The following is an 18,236-nucleotide window of genomic DNA, read 5'->3' on the forward strand; positions in this document are numbered from 1 at the left end:
TTTAGAGAGCATTTCTCCCTACCCACCATCTGACAGATGGGGGACCACCCAGAGATGTTCAGTGACTTGTTCTAGGTAACGCAGCAGGCTGGTGGCAGGGCAGGTCCCACTGCTGCCCCAGGACCCATCCCCTGCTGATGCCTCCTCCCTTGTCCCTGAGCTTCAGCTCGCAGGAAGCGCTGGCTGGAGCTGGAGAGGAGACACAAGGGGAATTGTTTTACATTTTTGTTAATCGGGTCTCAGAGAGAGAGAAGGGCTCTGAGCTCATCAGCCAGGAAGGAATCCAATTTGGCTTTTATGGCCATGGTTATTGGTTGTATTTTGTGGGGATCTTTTTATTTTTTATTAATCCAGCATTCTGGAGGCTGGGGAGTGGATTGGTTGCTGGGCCCCTTGGGCCCTCCTGCTTTCTTGGAGTTCCAGGCAGCAGCCAGGGGGAGAGGTGGTGGAAGAAGCAACCTGGACAGTTGGGTCCAGGCATGCAGTGGGGGGTTTTCAGGAACCTTCTGATCCTTCAGGTGAGGGGTGTCTGGGGGCCTGGCTGTATTTCACAGATTCTGTAAATATTGCTGGTTTTATTAAGCTTTTGTGTCTTGTTCTCAGAGATGCAAGACTGCTTGGTGGGTCTGGGCCTTAAAGCCTGAGTTGTGCAGGCAGAACAGAGTGGGGAGGGAGGGACAAGAGTGGGTCAGTGGGTGAGATACTCTGAACAGTGGAGCTCAGTGGCTAAAAGGACAGGCTCTGACTTGGGCCAGCAGAGGCTCAGGTCTCAGCCCGCTCCTGAAAACTGCCTTATAGAGCTGAGGCTGGGTCAGATGAGTCCACAAGCAAAGCACCGGTGCCAGCACACAGCAGCTTGGTGCTGTGCCAGCCCCTTGCACAGGGTCTTCTCTTTTCTTTTGCTGCCTGGCCCCACCAGGAAGAGCTGGATGGCAGACCTGAATGTCATCATTTCTTCCCTCCCAGGGCCAGAGGAAGGGGCACTTGGTTGGAGGACTGAGTCCTGGCCAGAGATCCAGAAGCCTGAGTCCATCCTCAGAGTCAGGGGCAGGCAGGACTAGCCTGAGGAGAGGCTAGTGTGAGCACCAGCAGGGGGAAGGCCAAAGGCAAAGTCATCTGATGGAGGAAGACACTGGGAACTGGGAGGGTGGCCAAGGCAGCAGGGTATTGCACAGAATAGTCCTGAACCACCTCCAAAAGAATCACATGGGAGGTGGTATAAATGCAGGTTCCTAGGTACCACCCCCGAGCATGATTGATGGGATCTAGTGCCTGGCCCAGGAGTTTGCATTTTAACAAGCCTGCCCGGCTTCTGATCCATATTAAAGCCTGAGGCTGATGTGTGTGTGTGTGCGTGTTAAGACACTTTAGTCGTGTCCAACTCTTTGCAACCCTATGGACCATAGCCCGCCAGGCTCCTCTGTCCATGGGATTCTCCAGGCAAGAATACTAGAGTGGGTTTCCATTTCCTCCTCCAGGGGATCTTCATAATCCAGGCAGGGATTGAACCCTCCTGTTTAGGCAGGCAGATTCTTACCCACTAGCGTCACCTAGGAAGGAGAGCTGATGTAGCAAAGAATAAGAGTCAGTTCTAGCTGACTTGCCAACCTGCCTATGCACATGGGCCGGGTTTGGGGCACTTCTCATCTTTGAGGCTTTTCATGACCGTGACTCAGCAAGCAGGGTGTCACCACCCCATTTTACAGATGAAGAAACTGAGACTTGCCCAAGCCACCCAGCTAGTAGCAGAGGCAGAGTTTGAACTCAGGACTGCTGCTGCCCTTTTTCCCCAAAACCAGGCCCTGGTGCTCTTAGTTCCAGACATCCCTCCTTCTGTTGGGGGACCAGTTCTGTTCCACTGAGCCCACCAGAGAGAGAACATGTGGAATGGGGGAAACCTAGGCTGTTGTGACAATTAATGTTGGTTTCTCTGGTGCTGCTATGTTTCCCTGGGTGATATATAGATGAGATCAAAGCTTGTTTGCCTGATATATATCGAGCTGTTGGGCTTACGAGTCAGTGCCCGCAGTTTCCTCACCAGCTGTCAGCCTGGGGAGCCCAGCCGTCCTTCATGTGCTCCATCTTTGCAGCCTGGTCTCTGAGAAATGAGGGGTCTGGACAGGCTCCCACGTAGAGCCCCCCTCCCAACCCTCTTCCCTCTCCCACCCCTACCTGGGCTTACAATAAATAAGCCCAGATTTTCTTTGGGGAAGAAGGGGTCACTCTAAGTTTCCTGCCCTCTGCTGGCACATTTAGCCAATGAGGATGGTGTTTCTTGGGGGGCAGGAGGTCTGATGGGGAGTAAGTAGGTACACGTGTTTTCTTCAGCTGCAGCTGCAAAGCCAGACTTCCTCAGGGCTGGGGCAGGGAGGATGGGAGTAGTAGATTTAAGGTCTTCTTGGGGGAGAGGCTCAGAAAGTCACCCAGCCACACTCTTCTGTGGATTTGGAGAGCTCTGGAGAACAGAGCTTCTTTGCTAGCTCTGTTCCCATTTTTGTCTGAGATTCTGGGTAGGACTTGGGGCTTCTTGAGAGAAGTTTCTAGGAGGGTTGTAGGATGCAGATGCTACAGTGGGGCTCCCTGCTTCACTCACACTTACCCTCTAGGGAAATTATATTAGTGAGTGCTCTTCCAGAGAAGCAGAACCAATAGGATGTAGATTAAGTAATTAGGTAGGTAGGTAGTATTAGTTGCTTAGTCATATCCGACTCTTTGCGACCCCATGGACAACAGCCTGCCAGACTCCTCTGTCCATGGAGTTTTCCAGGCAGGAATACTGGCATGGGTTGCCATTCCCTTCTCCAGGGAATCTTCCCTACCTAGGGATTGAACGTGGGTCTCCTGCATTGCAGGCAGATTCTTTAACATCTGAGCCACCAGGGAAGCCCCGGTAGGTAGGTAGGTAGGTAGATATAGGGATAGAGAAGTTGAGACTTCAAGGTCTGCAGTTGGCAAGCTGGGACCCAGGAGAGCTGATGCTGTAGTTCCAGTCTGTGTCCAAAGGTCTGAGAGCTAGGACAGCTGGTGATGTAACCTCCCATCTGAAAGCCAACAGACTAGAGACCCAGGAGGAGCCAGTGTTTCAGTCTGAGTCTGAAGGCTGGAAAAGATCAATGTCCCAGCTCAGGCAGTCAGCAGGGAGCATTCCCTTTCACTTAGCCCTTTTGTTCCATTCAGGTCTTCAACTGATTGGATATGGCCCACCTGTGTTAGGATCATCTGCTTTACACAGTCTGTACATTCAGAATCATGTTTGGTCAGATGCATGGCATCCCATGGGGTTTCCCAGGTGGTGCTAGTGGTAAAGAACCTGCCTGCCAATGCAGGAGACATAAGAGACATGGGTTTGATTGCTGGGTCGGGAGGATCCCCTGGAGGAGGGCATAGCAACACACTCCAGTATTCATGCCTGGAGAATCCCATGGACAGAGGAGCCTGGTGGGCTACAGCCCATGGGGTCTCAAAGGACTTGAAGCAACACGGCTGAAGCGACTTAGCACGGACGCGCTGGCATCCCATGGCCCAGTCAAGCTGACATACAAAATTAACTGTCACACCCATGCTTTCCTTGAAGGGAAGGCCAGGCTTCCAAGACTGCTGGAGCCTTCCTTTGCATCATGCCCTGAGCTGCCTGAAACCTACCAAAGGGTGAATTGCTGAGACCTGTGTGATTTCAGGTCTTATGGGGATGCTGCTGCTGCTGCTACTGCTGCTAAGTCGCTTCAGTCATGTCTGACTCTGTGCGGCCCCATAGATGGCAGCCCACCAGGCTCCCCCATCCCTGGGATTCTCCAGGCAAGAATACTGGAGTGGGTTGCCATTTCCTTCTCCAATGCATGAAAGTGAAAAGTGAAAGTGAAGTCGCTCAGTTGTGTCCAACTCTTAGCGACCCCATGGACTGCAGCCTACCAGGCTCCTCCGTCCATGGGATTTTCCAGGCAAGAGTACTGGAGTGGGGTGCCATTGCCTTCTCCGGGGATGCTGCAGTCTTACTAAAAGGCAATGGGTTTCTTCAGTGAGAACCGACACCTCGGTTCTCAAGGAACTGCAAGAATGCTTGGAATGGTAAACAGAACACAGGCTTTAGGATTGGTAGACCTGAGGTTCAAATGCTAGTTCCACCCCTTATTAAGCTGTGTGACCACAAGACAGTCGCTTAACCTCTATGATTGTTTATTACTCTGTAAAATGGGGAACTTATAAAGCCTCCCCTGCGGGGCTGATATATGAGAGGGTGTTTGCACACAGTAGATGCACAGCTAATTATGTTAGGCTTCTCTTCCTGGATGTCAGTTTCTGTATTGAGCTAGTTGGACTTTCAGCTTCACCCCATCTGTGTGATTCTGGTGCAGTTCTGCCACCGTGTCTGCAGTGTATCTGCAGCCTCCTGCCTGAGATGGAGTATCCTGGTCTCCGAGAAGAATTTGGAATTCTGGATGGCAGGCACATAGCTGGGGCACATAGAAGGTGGCAGACTCTCAGAAGCTGGGGTATTAGGATTTAGGATAGTGGCACCAAGGAGGGACCAAGTCCTCCTCTTTCCTTTCATCTCTTTCCCACCCAGATGAGCTGAATTCACCAAAGGGGAGATCCATAACCAGGGAGTGGAGAAGGGTACAATATCCCCACTCCAGCACATCAGGAGAAAATGGAGCTGTTCGACTCAAAATACCTCATTTTGAATTTCTGCCTGAATCTCTCAGCCCAAGAGTAAGAGAATCAAAGACCCCAAGATGTTTTCAAGGACCAGGGAGGCAAAACACCCTGAGACAAGAAGAAAAAGCTGATTAGCTCCTAATTGCCGTTAAATTATATATACATATATGTGTTTTAAGCCGAATCTGCATGGCTAATGTGATTTTTTGATTACATTTTAATAGTCTGGCTGGGATGGGGGAATGAAGAAGGAAGGGTTCTGTCACCCTTCGCCATAAGGAGGGAAGTTGTAAACAGGGATACAGGAAGGCTCGGGGGTGGGTCCACATCCCTGGGATCCTTTCTGGAGAATAGCAGGGCCCAGTATGGGGCTGGGGGTGTCTTTGAGGCAATACTGCTTCCCACCCTAAGTCCCATTCTGTCCGAATGGGGAAGTCCATCTGCCTTGTGACTTGACAAATGCCTCTTTCCTAGACCTTAAAAATAGCTTCCCTGTATTGGCTCTGTGGGTCCCCATGTCATCTTCCCCAGGCCTAGTTGTTCCCTCGGACTGCCCAGTAATGACTTTTAAAATCTTAAAAGAAAAAGAAATATAACCTTGGATAAGACTGTTTGCTGGGCTTCATTTCTAAGCTGTGAAATGAAGTAGTTGGACCAGTGCTCTGAAGCCTTCTGGGTCTGATAAGCCAGGATCTCCTTCCTGGTCATTTTAAAGACCCCCCAACCCCCACCGCCCCCGCCCCCCGTCCATCTCAGGGAACAGAAGACTCCACAGTGACTCACTCACTGGGCATTTACCACCTCCCGCTCTCCCTAGGTCCTTCTGCTTTCTAACCAGGGTCTCTCTTGCTGCAATACTCCCTGTTTCTTTTTGGAGGACAGAGCCCCACCTCCTCCGATGCCTATTATAGTAACTCCTCAAAGAGTTGAAGGCTGTTAGCAAAATCCCTTCTACACACATACATACATGTCCTATTTTAAACATGTTTTTAAATAACATTTATAATTCTAAAAGGCAGGCTGTACCTGATCATTGTAGAAATATTGGAAAGAGACAAGTATAAAGAAGAAAATAAAAATCACTCATAATTCTCCTAGTCAGAGATAATCACTATTAATGGGTTCTTTAAAATGCATATATATGTTTTTTTTTTTTTTCCTGTTATAAAATTGGGATTAGGCTGCAAATGTGGCCTGGGCTTGCCTCAGGCTTGGCCCTTGAAACTGGGCCAGGTTCTTTTTCTCCTAGGCCCCACCCAGCCACCCCCACCCCGCCACTAGTGTCTGCTGTTCCCCTTTAGGTGGCTGTCTCATTTGCCTTTCCCAAGAGGAGGGAGACCATGTTCCATGGATGTGTCCACCTTGGTTCATGAGATCCCAGGAGTCCCAGAATTTAATTCTGACTATCTCTGAGTGTGTGTAAGTGTGTGTGACAGACACAGATGGAAAGGGAGGGAGAAAGCACACACGCAGGTCGCTGAGCAGGAACACCCTAATGGGAGATCATACAGGCTGGATCACAGTCCCCGGTGATCACAGTCCGACTTCGGGCTCTTTGTCTGAGCCAGTGACAAATATCAAAGAAGCCATCCTTATCTCCTTTCCACGGAGCAGCTGGAGCTCTTCACTAAGCTAATCAATTCCCATCATTTGAAAAAGGAAAACAAATTTGTGATTTGTTGCCCATCCTGGGAGCGGGTGCTGAGAACAGGGTTGTCAGCTGAGGCATTAGTGTCAGACCCCAGCTGCTAGCTGGGTTGGTGGAGACTCTCAGATTGTACCCATCCCCCCTTGGCCTGCAGACTCGGGCTTCTCAAAGAGTCTGGGGGTGTCACAGCTGGAGGGACCTGGGCTTTTACCATTCCACTGCCAGATGGGGGAGACAATATCTCCCATATCCCAGATGGGGGAGACAGGGCACCAAGAGGTGGCCGGGACCAGGGCCACATGGAAAGTTGGAGGCTGAGCTGGGTCTGGAGCCATGTGTGGTATCCCACATGGCAGTTTTTCTTTTCAGGAGTAGACTGGGAAGGAGGGCATGGAAGTGGATGGGGGGAGGGGAGTGACAGTAAAAGAAGCCGTCAGGTCTACTTCCTGCTCATCTGTCTCATCCTCTCCAGGATCCTTCACACCCAAGACAGAAGAAACCACACTCTCTGGCCTATGTTTATATTATTTGGTATCTGACTGTCCTCTGTCCAAGGAGAATCCAGGCGGTATTTCTACCTAATATCTAACCCAGATGCTTCTGCTGCTTCTGAGATTCGCTTTCCTTCTTTCATTTAACAAATACCCGCGAACTACTGACACACACCCCGGCCCCCAGGCAGGAATATTTTAGACCATGGGAACCCAGCAGGGAACACGACAGTCAAGTCCCTGCTCCCTTGGAATTTATGTCTACTGGGCTATGGGGCTCTCACTGGGAGACCAAATGGCTGTGCTTAATTTTCTGATCACTTAAATCTAGCAAGCACAGACTGCAGGACACAAAGTCATGTGGGACAGATTTCCATTGCAATTGTTCACTTATTATTGCTATGGAACAGCTAACCCAAAACCTAGTGATGTATGGCAGCTGACATACTATGTTCATGGATACTGTGGGCCAGAATAGAGCACAGGAGAGGGTGGCTTAGCTCAACTCCACAGTTCCCAAGTCTCAACTGGGACAACTAGAAGGTTGGGTATTACTTGGTGGCTAGGGGCCCAGAATCACTGGAGACATTTTCACTCATATCTGGTAGTTGATGATGGCTGTCAACTAGGTTGTCAGCAGGAGCTCCTATGTGTAGTCTCTGCATGGGCTAGTTTGGGTTTCCTTACAGCATGGTGGCTAGGTTCCAGGGATGAATGTCCCAAGAAAGCCAGGTGGAAGCTGCATCTTCATTTTAACCCAGCCTCAGAAGTCACAGAGCATCTAGATTCAAGGGAAGGAATGAAGATATAACTTCTTGGTGGGAGAAGTCTTATTACAGTCACATCATGAGAACATTGAGATGGGAGACATTGTCGTGGCCATCTTTGGCAAATACAATGGGCCACATGGATGTTTTAGGAGTCCAAAGCCTTTTGTGAGGAAGCAGAGTGTAAAAGAACAGTGGCTATCATTTCTCAAGCACTTATACCTCCTAGGCACTATGGTCAGCCTGCTGTTTATATCATCAAGCAACCTCTGTGGTGAGTACTGTTAGCCTTGTCTTGCAGATGGAAAAACTGAAGCTCAGAAGTATACTGCCTGCCTTAAGTCATACAACTGGGATTTGCATCCAAGTCTGTGTGCCTCCCAAATCATGACCTTTACCACTGCTACAGTGCCTCTCCCTGCCTGTCCTTGAGTAAATTTTTATCCCAGAAGTGTGGTGAGAAGCTTGAACACATATCTTGGAAGGGGTTGGGGTGGCTAGTGTTCAGATCTGGGAAGTCTTCTTGGCAGAGGTGACACTTGAACAAGGTCTTGAAAGATGTTTTAAACTTGGACTTCTGGGGCAGAAAGCAGCATTCCTGGTGAGGTAACAATGGGCTAGCAGGATCATTCAGGGAGTGCTGACATGACCCAGAATCCTGGTCTTAGACCTACTTACATGCCAACACATTGAAAACTGTACCCTGGGTAAGGGTCTGGGGGCCAGTGGATGGATTTAGTCCCCAGAAAAAATGCAAGCATCCAGTGTCCCTCTCTACTATACTACCATCAACTTCCTCCTTCAGCAGTTAGGGATGGAGTGGAGGCTCCCACACACAACCCCCACCTCCATGTGCAGATTTGCGTTTGCCCTTTGGAGATAGGGTGAGCCTGAGCTGCCTCTGGTTTACTCCCACGAGTTTCTGCTGGTGCAAACTGAGCCTCAGAGCAGGTACCATCCCCTCAGGAGGCTAGGTTTAGGGTGTCAGAAATGAGAAATTTAATTATTGCATCCGTAGGAATCTCTAATATTTCTGGAGCAGTTCCTGCCCCTTCCAGTCTCTCTCCCTTTCAAGTCTTCCTCTCTCATCCACACTTGGCACCCTCTCCCTCACTCTTCTGTTTTTCTCTTCCTTTATTTCCCTATTTGCATCTATCTCCAACCCCTGCCCCCTAACTCCACTCTCCTGTCTCCTGTTTTCAATTTTCTCTGTCTCTCATCTCTCCCAGGTCCTGTCTGTCTTTCTCTCTCTGTTTCCCTCCTTCCCCTTGCCCTCTCTTCTCCACTTTCTTTGGGATGATGGCAGCCTGTTCTCTTCCCGGACAGACCGTCTAATTGAAATGGAGCATTCTAGAGAATGTTAATAGGAAAAGCAGCATTAATTAGCCAATGCTGGCATAATTAGCTTCCTTCTCTCACTGCCTGGCGTCTAACTAGATAATGAGTCTCTTTCCGTCCAAACAGAGGGCAGGCAGGACAAGGGGGCAGGCCATACCTGAGGATACCGGGGGGGCCTCCTGCCTTTGGGCCACCCTGCTGGAGTCCTCAGACTGCCCTCTCCTGCCAGGCCCTCCTGCTGCTTGTGCCCACATCTTGGGGAGACAGATGCCCGGCCTCTGTCTGTGCCCAAAGTTTTGACGTCCCTGGAGTTGCATATTAAGTGGTCTGAGCCCGACAAACAGTGGCTGCAGCTGCAGCATCCCAAAGAGGGGGTGGGGAGTATTGAGAGTTCTTGAGGACTATGACAGGCATCTAGTGCTGTCAGAGCCACGTGGGCAATGGCTGAGCACATTACAGTCCCCAGAGAGGAGCAAAGAAATGTATTCATGTGGTATATGATAACAAACAAACCACACAGACTGCAGGGTGCTTCCTCCCTAGACCTTCCCCACAATCGTGTGAGGCAGAAGCGGCCACCTGTGCTTAATAGACAAAAACTCTGAGGCTCACTCCCTTGCCAGTGTTCACACTACCAGGACCCAAACAAGGGTCCAGTTCCAGAGAGCGTGTTCTTTCCCTTCTACCCTGATACTTTTGGACAACTTTGTAGTTGCTCGTTAAATAAAAGTGATTGCGACAAAGTCACATCTCACATTGGCTTTGAGTTCTAAAATCAGAGAATGCAGCAAAAATTGGGAAATCATGCATAATCAAAATTCCCCTCGAATATCCCTTTCTTGTGGAGGAATATCTCTTCTGTTTGCAACTGGGCACTGATTCTCCTTTTTCAGTGGCCTTGAAAGCCCTATCTAGTTGGGAGCTGTGAAGGGCAAAGAAAAAGGATTTTTTCTTTCTGTTTTGTACACATGTGGTTGAATTCAGTTAAGTGCAGCTAAGTGCCTGTTTGATGCGATTCCATTGTAGGATCTGTCTTGGTTATGAGTGGGCAAGGTTAACACTCGGGGTGGGCGACTGCAGCTATGGGAGCACCATCCTCTCCTTCTCTGTAGCCTGCTCACCCTCTCCCTCTCCTGTAGGCTATGGACTCAGAGGATGACCCCTTGCTGCAAGATGTGTGGCTAGAGGAGGAGCAGGAAGAGGAGGAGGAAACAATGGGTGAGGCCTTTAGGAGGGGCCAGAAGAAGCTGGGGCCCCACGCTGGAGCAGGGAGGCAGTGTTGCTGGCGGCGCTGGACCTTGCCGTCCCGGCCCCCAGCCTTGGGCTTCTGGAGTACCCTGGGCTGGGCCTTCACCAATCCGTGCTGTGCAGGGCTGGTGCTCTTTCTGGGCTGCAGCATCCCCATGGCCTTGTCAGCCTTCATGTTCCTCTACTACCCGCCACTGGACATTGACATCTCCTACAATGCCTTTGAGATCCGCAACCATGAGGCCTCCCAGCGTTTTGACGCCCTCGCGCTGGCGCTCAAATCCCAGTTTGGGTCCTGGGGGCGCAACCGACGCGACCTGGCCGACTTCACTTCTGAGACACTTCAGCGCCTCATCACAGAGCAGTTGCAGCAGCTACATCTAGGGAACCGCTCGCGGCCGGCCGCCCGCGGCCCACACACGGTGGTCGCTGTAGCTACACAGAACGGCTTGTTGTGGGACACCGCCACCGCCCAGAAGCCAACAGCCAATCGAAGCGGGCGTCTACGGCGAGAGGCTCCACCCCTGGAGAGGCCGGCAGCCAACCAGAGTGAAGCCCCGATAAACCTGGGGCCAGACACGAGTGGGCGACGTCCACCCAGTTCCCCGCCCCCCACAGCAGCCACGGCCAATCAGAGCCGTGCCCGCCGTGGCGCCTCGCGCTGGGACTACTCACGCTCCTATGTGAGCGCCAACACCCAGACGCATGCGCACTGGCGCATCGAGCTCATCTTCCTGGCACGTGGTGACGCCGAGCGCAACATTTTCACGAGTGAGCGGCTGGTCACAATCCACGAGATTGAGCGCAAGATCATGGATCACCCGGGCTTCCGGGAGTTCTGCTGGAAGCCCCATGAAGTGCTCAAGGACCTGCCGCTCGGCTCCTACTCTTACTGCTCCCCGCCCAGCTCACTCATGACCTACTTCTTCCCCACTGAGAGGGGTGGCAAGATTTACTATGATGGCATGGGCCAGGACCTGGCCGACATCCGGGGTGAGCAGCCCTAGGTGGGCTGGGGTGGGGCCTATAGGGACCTGGTCTGAAGGACCCTGGAGGCGGGGCTTGTGAGGGGTGGAGACTGAGAATAGGTGGGGCTTGGGATGAAGTGGCATGGTTAATGAGGTGGGGGCGGGGCTTGGAGGTTAAAGAAGGCTTGACTCTGCAGTACTCTCCAGGTTGGTAAGAGGATGGAGTTGGAATTGGCTGTGAAGTGGAGTCAGGCTGGAGCTGAGTGCTGGGCAGGCCTGCAGGCCATTTATTGAAGAAGGGCAGGGAGAGGGTTGGGTGTGAGATGGGATCTGAGGGAGGCAAGGAAGGAGGTGCATACCTAGATTGATGGAGATTGGGAGTTACGCTATGCCCAGAGTTAGATAAAGCTTGGGCTGGGGCTGGGGCATGACGTTGGTTAGAGGGGAGCTGGCATGTGGTTACAGAGCACTGGGCATTTGGAGAGAGGCTGAGGTTGCAGGAAGATCAAGGTGGATTCGTTTGAGGTACATTAGGGATGAGAGTTGAGAAAGGATGGGGAGGGGACAGAGGCTGGCTGTGGGGGCAGAGCTTCGGTATGTCTTTTAAGGGGGACATGGCAGGGTTCTAAGTAGATGAAGGTGGGACTGGGATGGGAAGGAGTTACAGGACTGCAGAGACTGAGCCTTGGTATTAGGTGAAGTTCAAGCTGAAATGAAGGTGTAAACTTAGTGGGAGCCGCCTGAGCAGATCTTGGGGGGCTGCTCTTTTTGGGCAGCAGTGATTTCTCTAAACCATCCCTCTGTCCTGTTAGAGACAGTTGGAGGCAGCCCAAGCTGGGACAGTTTTCCATTTCCTTAAAAAGGGGGTGAGATGTTCAGGACGGCAGGATGACCCTGATGGAAGGTTTGTGGGAGCTGACTTACTGAGCTCCTTGGACCTCTTGACCCCTGCCCCTGCAGGCTCCCTAGAGCTGGCCATGACTCACCCAGAGTTCTACTGGTACGTGGACGAGGGCCTCTCCGCAGAAAACCTCAAGAGCTCCCTTCTACGCAGCGAGATCCTCTTTGGAGCACCCCTGCCCAACTACTACTCTGTGGACGATCGCTGGGAGGAGCAGCGGGCTAAGTTTCAGAGCTTTGTGGTCACCTATGTGGCCATGCTGGCCAAGCAGTCCACTAGGTAGGCAGTCCAGCTGCATCTGATGTGTGCCTGTCCTTGTTTGAACCAGGAAAGGGCTGTATTAAGGTAGGGAATTGGTTTCCAGGTGGTTCTTTCTCATACATCCCAGATCCCCTTCTGCAACCTTTTCCCTGGAAGTCTTTCTTTTCAAATCAGAGGCAGAGCCAGATACATCCTCATCATCACTCTGACAGATGAAAGGACGCTTTTCTTGATCAGTGCTAATGGTTAGTGAACATGACAGCTTTGGAGAACTTCTGCCCTGGAGGTCTTGGGTGTTGATTTTCTCCTGCAATGGTGCTAGAAGGCTTTCTGGAAAGAGTATTAACCAGGGAGTAAGGAGTTCCTCTCTGCCTTTACTATCCAAGGAGATAGTGGGCAAGTCACTTCACTTCTCTGGGCCTCTGTTACTGCTAAAATGGGAATGATGAGTCCTGCTACCCTTCTGCGGTCATTAGAAGGAGATGAGTTAAGAGATGTGACAGAGATTTTGGGCAGTAGGTGCTCTGATTGTCTTCCAGTCCTTGGGATGTGTGTCTGAGAAACAACTGGGCCCCTCCCCACCAGGTAAAATCATTTGATAGTTCATCTGTCAGTCCTGCGGGGTAATAACTCCAATGCCTTTCAGTCTCTTGCCCTGACAAGTCAACCCCTGGCACAGGAGGAATCATTCTGTCTGAAAGACCCTCGTTCCTTTATTGAACAGCTACTGTAATAATCAAAGCTAACATTTATTGTGCTTGCCCCGTGCCACATACTGTCCTAAGCCATTTATACACACCATCTAACTTAATTCTTACACCAGCCTGACGAGAGAGGAGCTGTTAGGATTTTCTCCATCCTATAGATGAGGAAACTGAGGCACAGTACAATTAAGTAAACTGTCAAAAGTTTTGAGGCTCATCAGTGGTGGAATGGGATTAAAATCCAGGGTTTCTAATGCAGTGCCCTAGCGCTATGTGTTTTTACAGCAGTTGCTGTACTGAGTCTTCTTGCAGCTGTGCTTCATTGCCAGGCAAACCCCTGTTCATCTACTAAGATCCAACCTGGCTATTTTTTTACTTGAGATTGCATTAAATTATCACCATACCCATTTCCACAGACTCTTTGCTTCTCCATAAGACAGGCACAGGCTTTGTAGTAAGATATATCTGGGGTCAGATCCCAGTTACTCCACCTGGATGGGAGTTTCAACGGGCTGTTTCACCTCTCTGAGCCTCAATTTCGTCATAGTGCTTGTCACTCTGTATTTTACTTTTTTAATTCCTTGTCATTCAAAGTGCAAGTCGAATTAGCATTAACATCACCTGGAGACTTGTTAAAAATGTAGAATATCAAGGCTTTTCCCAGACCTATAGAGTTTGCAGGTGACTTATTTGGATATATAAGTCTGAAAAAGTTCTGGTTTAATTATTTCTCAGTAGAGTGTGAGTTTGTTGAGGACTGGGATTGTTACTGCTTCCTTTTCTGTAGGCGTAGCCCCTAGCACAGTACCTCTTTGTCTGAGGAATGAATGGGTGGCTGGCTGGATGGAGGTACCTTAGGGAATGGTCCTTGGCTGGGTTGGGAATCTGGGAAGGGCTGGCAGTTAACTTCTGCTTAATACATTCAGCTGCTGAGACAAAACCCCTGTCCTGGGTTAAAAAAAAACAATTCTCTTTCCCTTACCATCCCCCTAGAGCTTCATAGGAATGGTGATAACCAGGGCCTCTGTAGTCTTAACGTTAATGCCTTTAGATCAATAAAATCTTTTTTTTTTTTTTAATCAGTCTATTACTTGTTACCTGAGAAATGACAACATACATCTTGACTTATTACAAAGAATACTACAAATTATCACTTTTACTGCTTCTCTGATAATACCAGAATCTTAGAACTCATTCATTGCATTTATACCCCTTCAGTCTTTTGCCTTATTGTTACATGCATTTTAATTCTATATACATTTTAAACCTCATAAGACATTACATTTTTATTTTACTCAGTCAGAATCCATATTTACTCACATATTTATGTTTTCTGTTGCTCTTCATTACTTTCTACAATTTCATGTTTCCCTCTGGGATCATTTTTCTTGTATCTGAAGAATTCTCTTTAGTATTTTTTTTTAGTGCAGGTTTGCTAGTGATAAATTCTCTGTTTGTCTAGAAGGCATCTTTATTTTACTTTCATTTTTGAAATATATTTCTTCTGGTATAGAATTTACAGTTATTTTCTTTAATACTTTAAAAGATATCAGTCCATTGTGTTTTGACTTTCATCATTTTGGAGGGGGGGAGTCAGCTGTAAATCTTTTTGTTGCCCCTTTGAACAATTGTCTTTTTTTTCCCCTGGCTACTTTTAAGATTTCTCTTTGTTTTTGGTTTCAACAATCTTACTACTGTATTTTGATACGGTTTTCTTTGTATTTGTTCTGCTTGAGGTGCACAGACCTTGAATCTGCTGGTATATAACTCATCACTTTTAGGAATTTCTGGGCTATTATGACTTCAAATATTGCTTCTACCCCATTCTCTGTCCTATCTCCTTTAAGGATTCTAACTACATAAATGTTAGATATTTTCAAAGTCTCATGTGTTTTCTTTTATTTATGACTATGATAATAAAATATGGGAGCTGGAAAGATAAGCTGAAGAGTCTGGGTAATCAGCATGCTGCTCTCTTCATTTTAAAAATTTAATTAAAAATTTTTAATATAATTTTAAAAGTTACACTCCATGTACAGTTATTGCAAAATATTGGCTATATTACCCATGCTGTACAATACATTCCTATAGCTTATCTTATATGAGTCCCATATGTTCTCAGGTTTTTCTTTGCTTTGCATGTTTTGGTTTAGATATTCCAATTCACTGATCCTGTCTTCCGTTGTATCTAATTTGATGTTTAATATCTCTTGAGATTTCAAAGTTAATGTTTTTCTGTTGAGGATTTCCAGTAATTCTTTATTATAGATCTAAATCCTTGGTGAAATTTTTCACCATTTAATTTATTTGGTGCATATTCTCCTCTGTGTTCTGAAGCATATTAAGTTAGATTATTATGGATGAAAGTAAAAGTAGCTCAGTCACGTCCAACTCTTTGCAACCCCATGGACTATACAGTCCATGGAATTCTCCAGGCCAGAATACTGGAGTATTCCCTTCTCTGGGGGATCTTCCCAACCCAGGGATTGAACCCAGGTCTCCCACATTGCAGACCAATTCTTTACCAGCTTAGGTTATTATGGATATCTTTTGGTTTTTTCCCTGTGGTCTGTTCTTTCACTTGGTTTTTGGTCATGTGGTCTTGCCTGTGGGTATGCCTGGTAATTTTTACTGAGTAATGAATATTGTATGTAAAAACATAGAGGTCCAGATGATGTTATTTCTTCCAGAGAAAGTTTATCTTTCCCTCCACTAGGCAGATGGTGTTGTGGCTGATCACCTTAAACAAACAGCAGATACACAGAGTTGAGGCTGGTTTGTAGTCCTGAAAAGTCACAGCCTACCTCTAGTTTGCCCTTGGTTCTCTAGGATTTTCACCTGAGAGCCTAGTGTATTCTGCAGAGCCCATTTCCCCTGACATGTTCCAAACCCTAAGCTTTGTCTCTCAAAAGAGCTAAAAATATCTCTTCTCTGGTTTTTCTGAGGCTTTCTGCTTAAGTTTGTAGCCTCATACTCTAGACTGCCCCAGTATTTGGCAGAAGTGCTGCAGAAGAAACTGGTTTTATGCTTTGCTGGTCTGCAAGTCTCTACCCACAGCTCTGCTAGTTTTTCTGACTCCCTGCTTAGATTTTCAGCCTCCTGCCTGTGTTCAGAATTAGCAGATACCTCCAGGGTAAACACAGCTGTAGAAAGGAAGCTTATCTTTTGTAGGTTCTTCCCTTTCTAGAGTCTCAGCTCTCTAGTTTCATTGCTTCAGGAAATCTCTAATATCATCAAATAGATGATTTCTCAGTTTTATTTGATTTCTTAGTAGTTCTAAGCAGGAATATTGGTCTTGCATGAGCTATTCCTTTCTACTCAAGAGTAGAAGTTTGGGCCTATGTCTTTTTATAGCTGGAAACTAAAAGAGGACCTAGAACCTAGAAAGTGTTCTATAAATGCTATACAAATGAATGAATGAATGAACAATTGACCAAACTTTCAGTTTTCTATTCTAATGAAAGCTCAATTAACCCTTTGTTGAATTTAATTCAAAAAAGTAGTCAATCCAAAGATCTTTTCTACATTTTTTTAAGTGTCCTGTTTGACTTTTTAAAACAGCTTTGAGTTGATATTCACTAGCTGCATATATTTAAAGTTTACAATTTGATTAGTTTTGACCCATGTATACACTATGAAACCTTTATCACAATCAAGTTAATGAATGGATCCATCACCCTCAGAAGTTTACTCATGTTCCTTTGACAGTCACTCCATCCTGCCTCACCTTCCTTCCCATTCCACCCCAGGACCACTTTCTCTTTTCTATCACTATATATTGGTTTTCATTTTCTGATTTTGTATATATGGCATCATATAGAATGCACAGTTTTGACTGATCTCATTCACTCAGCCTAATTGTTTTGAACTGTATCCATGTTGTTGCATGTATTGACAGTTTATTCTTTTTAAGTGCTAAGTAGTATCACTGTGTGGAGATGCCACCTTTTGTTCATCCACTCACTTGTTTATGGGTATTTGGGTTATTTCCAGGTTTGGCTATTGTAGATAGAGATGCTACAAAGCCTTTGTGTGAACAAATGCCTTCATTTGTCTCAGATAAATATCTGGGAGTGGTATGACTAGATCATATGATAGGTGTATATTTAACTTTAAAAAAAAAAAAACATGAATGTATTTTTTTTTAAGATTTTTTTATGTGGATCATTTGTTTAAAATCTTTTTTGAATTTGTTACAATACTCCTTCTGTTTTATGCTTTGGTTTGTTGGCCGCATGGTCTGTGAGATTTGAGCTCCCCCACCAGGGCTTGAACCTACACCCCCTGCACTGGAAGGCAAAGTCTTAACCAATGAACTTCAGGGAAGTCCCCATGTGAGTTTAACTTTTTAAGAAACTGTCAGATTGTTTTCCAAATTAATTGTACCATTTTACATTCTCACCCAGTGTATAAGAATTCCAGTTCCTCCACAAACTCTCTAACACTTGATATGGTCAGTTTGAAAGTGAAAGTGTTAGTCACTCAGTTCTGTCCAACTCTTTGTGACCCCATGGACCATAGCCCACCAGACTCCTCTCCAAGGGGTTCTTCCTGACCCAGGGATTGAACCTGGGTCTCCTGCACTACAGGCATATTCTTTACCATCTAAGCCACCAGGGAAGTCCATGGTCATTTTAAAAAGTCTAAATTAGCCATTCTGTGTAGTGATATCTCATTGTGATTTTAACTTGGATTTCCGTACTTCCTAGTGATGTTCACATGCTTATTTGACATCCATTTGTCTTTGTTGGTGAACAATTTAGATCTTTTGACTATTTTAATACTGGCTTTACATTTAGTTCTGTGATATTCCATTTTTAGTTCATCTTTGTATATGGTGTAAGACATACACTACATATACTTTATATATAGCATAACATGCTGATATTTATTATTTTGTATGGATAGCCAGTTGTTCCAGCATCATTTGTTTAAAAGATCATTCTTTCTTCACTGAATTGGCTTAGAATCTTGGACAAAAGTCTTTTGTCTATATATATGTGGGTCTATTTCTGGACTCTGTTCTATTCCATCAACCAATTTTTTTACATTTTATTTACACATTGGTATTACACTGTCTTGATTATGGTAGCTTTATGCCATGTCTTGTCCAAGTGTTGGTCTTCCAACTTTTTGTTCTTTTTCAAAGTTATTTTAGTTATTCTGGGGCCTTTACATTTCCCTATGAATTTTATTTTGTGTTATTTATTTATTATTTCTTAATGGTTGGTTCTCTTTTTTGGGGGGGGGCCAT

General features: G+C 47.0%; 1 protein-coding gene across 1 annotated transcript in view; it reads left to right on the forward strand.

Annotated features, from left to right (window-relative positions):
* Window positions 1-10,042: 10,042 nt before the first annotated feature.
* The window catches only part of DISP3 (dispatched RND transporter family member 3), a 36,330-nt gene continuing 28,136 nt past the window's right edge, over window positions 10,043-18,236 (forward strand). The window contains 2 exon segments of the mRNA XM_005901306.2: window positions 10,043-11,141; window positions 12,077-12,296. Of these exon segments, the coding sequence (XP_005901368.2) occupies window positions 10,043-11,141; window positions 12,077-12,296 (1,319 nt within the window).

Source organism: Bos mutus, chromosome 16 (genome assembly GCF_027580195.1).
Source record: "Bos mutus isolate GX-2022 chromosome 16, NWIPB_WYAK_1.1, whole genome shotgun sequence".
Classification (NCBI taxonomy): domain Eukaryota; kingdom Metazoa; phylum Chordata; class Mammalia; order Artiodactyla; family Bovidae; genus Bos; species Bos mutus.